This window comes from Poecilia formosa, unplaced genomic scaffold (assembly GCF_000485575.1).
Source record: "Poecilia formosa unplaced genomic scaffold, Poecilia_formosa-5.1.2 Scaffold264, whole genome shotgun sequence".
NCBI lineage: Eukaryota > Metazoa > Chordata > Actinopteri > Cyprinodontiformes > Poeciliidae > Poecilia > Poecilia formosa.
Window position 1 is genome coordinate 673493 of NW_006800203.1, and position 5893 is coordinate 679385.

Here is a 5893-nt window from a genome sequence, read left to right on the forward strand (position 1 = left end):
TAAGGTTTAGGCTGTAGAAATGAATGGAAGTCAATGGAAAGTCCCCACAAAGATAGCAAAACAAACATGTGTGTGTGTGTGTGTGTGCGTGTGTGTGAACAAAGTTTTTATATCCTTATGGGGACCTATTTCTGTGTGCGTTGTGGGGTTGTGGGGACCACCACTTCTTATGTGGACAAATTCTGGTCCCCATGAGGGAAAATGCTGTTTGTGTGTGTGGGTGCATGTGTGTGTATGTTTATACCTGTTTGGACTGGACTTGAACTTCATTTAATGTGGGCAGATCAGAGAGGTATTTTTCTAGTATCTCAATGCGTTGCTGTTTGTCTTGGTTCTGCTCACTCTCTCTCTGGTATTTCTTCTTCAGACTGGTGATGTAACGATCCCTTGTCTTTATCTGTTCACAAATTAAATTGATAGATCAGTCAGGCTGCAGAGACAAACACAAGTCAAATTTAAAGTAAAAAAGAAAGAATTGAGAAAATTGTGAATCATACCTTCTCTTCCAGTTTTCTGATCTCCTCTGTATATTTTAGAGTGACCTGCTTAAAAAACAGGTTCAGATGGAGCACTTCAAGCTCGGCAGCTGCTAATTTCTTACTAAGTTCTTCATCACAACATCGCCTGTCAGATTGCAGCTTGCAGGATGTTGTCATTGCTGACTCCTAAATAACAAGAATTGAGTTTTGTAATCACGTATCTAACTTTGAATTCTTCACCGTATCTCACCTCAGTATTTGGGATTATGGAGGTATGAAACTGTCCTCTCTGGCTGCCCAGGACCTGCTGGGCTCTGTGCTCGTTCTCTCTGATCCACACATGCAGCTGCATGATTTGTTGCTTTTGGCTGAAACACAAAATCATTTTGTTTCAGCAACAGATTATCGTGAATGTTTCTGTTTTAATTGTAAACTTTTAGATTATAATTGTTTTGACAACATCATAACAATAATATAATAATAATAGTTATGCTTCACCAAGTTGGGGGAACAGGCCCGTTATAGACAGTACTGCAAGGAAATGTTAAAACTGAGCACTGAATGTACTGAAACAACACATAAAGTTTGTCAGTATTTATTAATATAATAAAAATTATTACAAAAAAGAAAAAAAAAATCTTGAAGAGGAAGACACGGGGACGCAATTCAGTAGTGAGCAAAAAATGTGAAAGGAAATCATATTAACCTCAACTAATGATCAAAAATAAACCTATACCTGAAAAACCATTTGGTTAAAAATGAGGTGAAGGGTGGCAGATGAAAGCTGTGTGCCAGAGGAGACTTCAGTGGGTTCTGCATTACCTTTGTATCTCCAGTTCTCTTTCCCTCAGCAGTTTCTCCTTAACCTTCAGCAGAGTGTTAGCAGGAATGGAAGTTTCCATTAGCATCTGTTAGCACACAAACATATGAAACATGTTGGTAGAGTGGTCAGCTACATAGTATCATGCTCGGAAAATTAACAAACACTATAAATAAAAAGATAACTTAATAAGAAAGAGCAAAAAAAAGGATACCTTAGAGGATTTTAGAGTTAGACATGTGGGAAAAAACATGGCATAATGCTCAATGTGTGTTGGGTCATATTTTTCCTTTATTCCAGTAGAGAATAATGTAGAAATTTTAACTGATGGTCCTCAGTTAAAACTCAACATTTCCATTAACACAAATATAAATCACCAATAGAAGTCATCTAATTCTTTCAACTGCATTTTTGTAAAATATTCTATTCTTAACCAACCAGTAAATGATTTAGCAGCAGAACGGTTCTTTTGACCAATGAACTTTCAGATTCCTGATTCACAGATTCACAACACCTGCTCGAAAGTCTACAGTGATGTCAGATATTTTCAGCCCTCTGATTGGATGGTCAGAGTGAATCTCTCACCTGGAAACTTTTGCTAGCAAAGCAATCTGCAATACTCATATTAATATATATTTTTATTTTATACTGAACGGATGATGAAGACGGAGAAACTGATCTGGTCTCAGGGATAATAATAATAAAAAATCTATTTTCATGGCGGACTTTTTCTGAACAACTAGACATCATAAAGACAGGAGGTTCAGCCATGAGGGCTACACTTACAGCCTCTTGGAGCATTGGAGTGCAAGGAGTATCAAGAGTACAACAAAGAGCAGGCCACAGAGAAGGACTTGATGATACAACAGAATATACAGTCATGTGTCAGTAAAATACATTATACTGTCAGGGCTTGAAGTTCATCAAACTTGTTAGCTAATGATGTCATGTTGAAAGAAATGGTTTAAATGGCCTCCCTCTCTTTCTTCTTTTTTTCTGCTCTGCATTCACAAGGCCTCCTTTTCAACTCCTCTGGGATTTCAAACTTGAGTTGTGCAGCTTTTCCAAACCACCCTGTTCTATGGCTACACATCATAACAAAATAGCAAAGTATGAAAAGTACTGCCAAAAATCAATCCAACTACACACCATCTAAAACAAGAAGGAACTGTTGTCCGAAAAGTGATTTTCCCCCTGAAAGGCAGAAATGAAAGTTTGACAAAGGAAAGACCTCAATGAAAATAACAGAACTACTCCAACATGCTGCCACTTTGAGCAGCGCAAGCAATTAAATTTCCCAGGTCTTACTGAAGATCCAAGAGAATATCCATTTGCATTCTCCCCAAAGACTAGAGAGCAGAGCAACCTTTGGCTTCTTCACCTGAAAAAACAGAGGACAGTCTGCACCGAGATCTACTCCAGATTCACATTTCACACATTAATGTCAAAGGGTAGAGAAATATAACATCACCACAATAGTTCAATAGAGCTGTGATGACATGCTACTTTTATGTTTCAGCATTGAAGCTGAACAGTCATAGAGAGGAAAAAAGTTGAGGAGCAGGCTCCAATTTAGCATGTTTTGCTGGAGGACCTAAAGATAAAGAAAAGTATGCTGAACATAACAGAGTAGTCAAACAGAAAGGCTTGCAAAAACTTGCAACAAATGAACAGAAACATGTCACATCATTGTGACTTCCCAGGAGAGTCCATTTCTTAACATTTCTTTTATTACAGCAGTAGCATAACTCTCCTCTTACCTGGTTAAGTCCCAATTCCTGATGAGACAGTGTGAGGCCGTTTACGCCACCGTCTTCTGTCCCTGGTGAACTGGCCTGGCCAGGTTCATTTCCACTCTCCAGTTTGGGTCGGTACTCCATCTGCTCAGTCAGCCACATCTGGGTTCGAACAGCTGGCTGAATGGGCATACCTCTGTCAGGGTTTTCAGCCACCGGCCAGTCACCCCAGCTGGATGAATGAAGACCACATATTTGTTGACCTTTCCCAGAATCTTTCGTCTCATGAAAACTGGAGCAGCTTAAGCTGTATTTAACTGGAGAAGAATGAGATGAGGAAGGGGACAGGTCTGTTTTCAAGCCAGTAGATCTATTACTGTGTTTGTAGCGATAGCTGGGTTCGGCACCAGGAGATCTCAGTAGAAAATTGCTGCAGTTCATAGTAGAAGACAATGGTAGGTAAAGGTTGATATTTGAATCCCATCTTTTCTTTCTATAACCATGAAGTACACCTCTATCCAGCGAGCCCTCAGCGCCTGGGCTGTAGCAATAACTGGATGTCTTCGTGGAACTCTTATCTACCCCTGACGACAGTTTGGTAAAAGAGGATGACCTTCTGATGGGTTGATGCACTTTCATGTCCAAACTGCTTGGTGCTTCTACAGAAGATGTGGCTTGCTTACTAATGTGGCGAGACATATTCCAGCAGCCTGGGCTGTGGGAAGGAGAAGCCATTTTTAAAAGGATTCTTGGTGAGGACGAGGCAGATGACATGGCGAGAGCTGAAGGGACGCCATCCTCTTCCTGGTTTAAGTTATGCTGTGACAGAAGAAGGGAAGACAGAGGAGTTGCACTGGAACAGGAGTCATCTGTGTAGACACAAAAAAACATAAAGTTTTTTTTTTACCAAAGCAAAAATAATTAGATGACAAGTTGAAGAACATAATATAATAATATAAATGTGTAGTAAGCATGACAATATAAAAAACCTTGAGCTGTGGACAATGTGCATTGTGAGTTCTGATATCGAGTTAGGTCGAGGAAAAGATTACCCTCTGACAGATTAGGTTTTTAAAACTGCATTTGTGATCCTGCTGTTACAAACATGAAGACAAATTTGCATGAAAAAAGTTATACTCCTATGTGCAAACCCTAAGGTATTAGCTTAAAGTCTCTTACTGCTTTTACGTCTGTGAAAATCCTACCTTCCAAACTGTCAGAGCAGTAGGTACCGATTCCTGTGTCACCGCTGTCAGACACAGAGCTTTGTCGTCGTCCATCACAGATCCTGCCTCCAGAGTAAGGCAGATTGCTGTGCCAGTTTGATTCATGTCCCGGAAACCATCCAGAGCCACAACTAGGCCCTGAAAATTCAAACCAAAAAGGCCAGAGATTCACACACATACAATGGTGGGCCAACTTAGAAATGGGCTATACATTATGTGATGTCCAAACTGTACAAATAATAGTCTGTTTAATATAACTTGCATTTATGCTGTCACAAAAATATGTATCTGCCATAGGTTGACATGCTTATTCAACCCATAAACATGGGTTGAATAAGAGTTGCATGGTGGAATGTTGAGTTCTTCTGGTGAATACAGAGTTTTTCCCTGGGTTCTCCAGCTTCATTCAGAAACAACATTAAAAAGCTAACTGGTCACTATGAATTGTCTGTGCATTAGTGGAAAGAGACCAAAGTTTTCAAGTTCCTGGAAGTATAGATCACTGAATACCTGACCTTAAAGTAACACATTAAACCCTTAAACACTACAAGATCCTCAGGAAGCTACTGAATAGTTTCTACTGGTGCAGCACTGAAAGCTTTCTTGCTGAAATGAGTATAAATATCCAAAATAAATAAAATAAAACAAGAGAAACAACAAATAAAATGAATCATGAAGTCTCTGTAAAAAAAATAAATAAAATAAAATGTCCCAACAAAAAAGGACTACTTGAGGCTAATGCACCAGACTGAAGATGTTTGTCATCCAATTATTGGTAGAAAGAGTTGACTGAACATGTTAGATTAGAGTTAGATGATTTTTATAATAATAGGCTGTTAAGTGGACCAGTTAAAAATAAGTCCCACTTCAGCCCTGGTGCTGCATCAACTGGAAGACAGAGTTGCTAGAAAAAAACATTTTGCTGTACTTATGGGACAAGTTTAGCTTCAAGGATGAGAAAGGAAAACAGCTTTAGCATACAGGGTAAACATAGTTTGGTTTATGTTCAACACTATGACCAAGTAAACATTATGAATAATGTTTTAGCAACAAAAGCAAATAATATCAGTTTTATCTGGTATTATTTACTCGATAAAACTGGTAAATGATACCAGTTTTATCTGGCTAAAAGTGAAACCAGAGGGTCAGGAGCTTAGTTCAGAGAGAGTAACCTCCTTAAAATAATTGATCATGTAGGAGGGCCAGCAGGTTTGTTGGACAGAGGATGGATGAAGATCAAAACCAGTGGTGGTTTCTGATATAGGTGACATGGGCAACCACCCAGGGCGGCATTTTGTGTGTGTATGTGAGTGTGTGGTGGTGGTGGTGGAGGGGCTTCTTCCTATCACTGTCACTCATTCTGTGCCAATGCCTAGCCTGGGATTTCTGTTTAAAATATCTTTTATTCATTTAAAACTCATACTCATTTTCTGAGTATGAGTTTTTCAGAAATGACAATTTTTTTTTTACATTATTTTACAAATACATCGAAAAAAGTGTTTTGTACGGAGCCCCTAAGGGGACATGGAGAAAAAAAAAAAAGGAAAGAAATCCCGACTTATTATCGCGAGATCCCGACTTATTATCTCGAGATCCCGACTTATTTTCTCGGGATCTCGAGATAATAAGTCG

At 39.0% G+C, this 5893-nt stretch overlaps 1 protein-coding gene across 4 annotated transcripts in view; it reads right to left on the reverse strand.

Annotated features, from left to right (window-relative positions):
- The window catches only part of cep85l (centrosomal protein 85L), an 11995-nt gene that overhangs the window by 4885 nt on the left and 1217 nt on the right, over window positions 1-5893 (reverse strand). For 2 of the 4 annotated variants that reach the window (XM_016680961.1, XM_016680960.1), the window contains exons 2-7: window positions 4241-4399; window positions 3060-3854; window positions 1302-1387; window positions 730-847; window positions 498-665; window positions 245-397 (exon numbers count right to left, since the gene is read on the reverse strand). In XM_016680961.1, coding sequence (XP_016536447.1) covers window positions 245-397; window positions 498-665; window positions 730-847; window positions 1302-1387; window positions 3060-3854; window positions 4241-4366 — 1446 coding nt within the window. In that variant the 5' untranslated portion in view covers window positions 4367-4399. Of the gene's footprint in view, window positions 1-244; window positions 398-497; window positions 666-729; window positions 848-1301; window positions 1388-3059; window positions 3905-4240; window positions 4400-5893 lie in introns of all 4 variants that reach the window. The other 2 variants (XM_007570631.2, XM_007570632.2) reach the window with 1 other exon arrangement.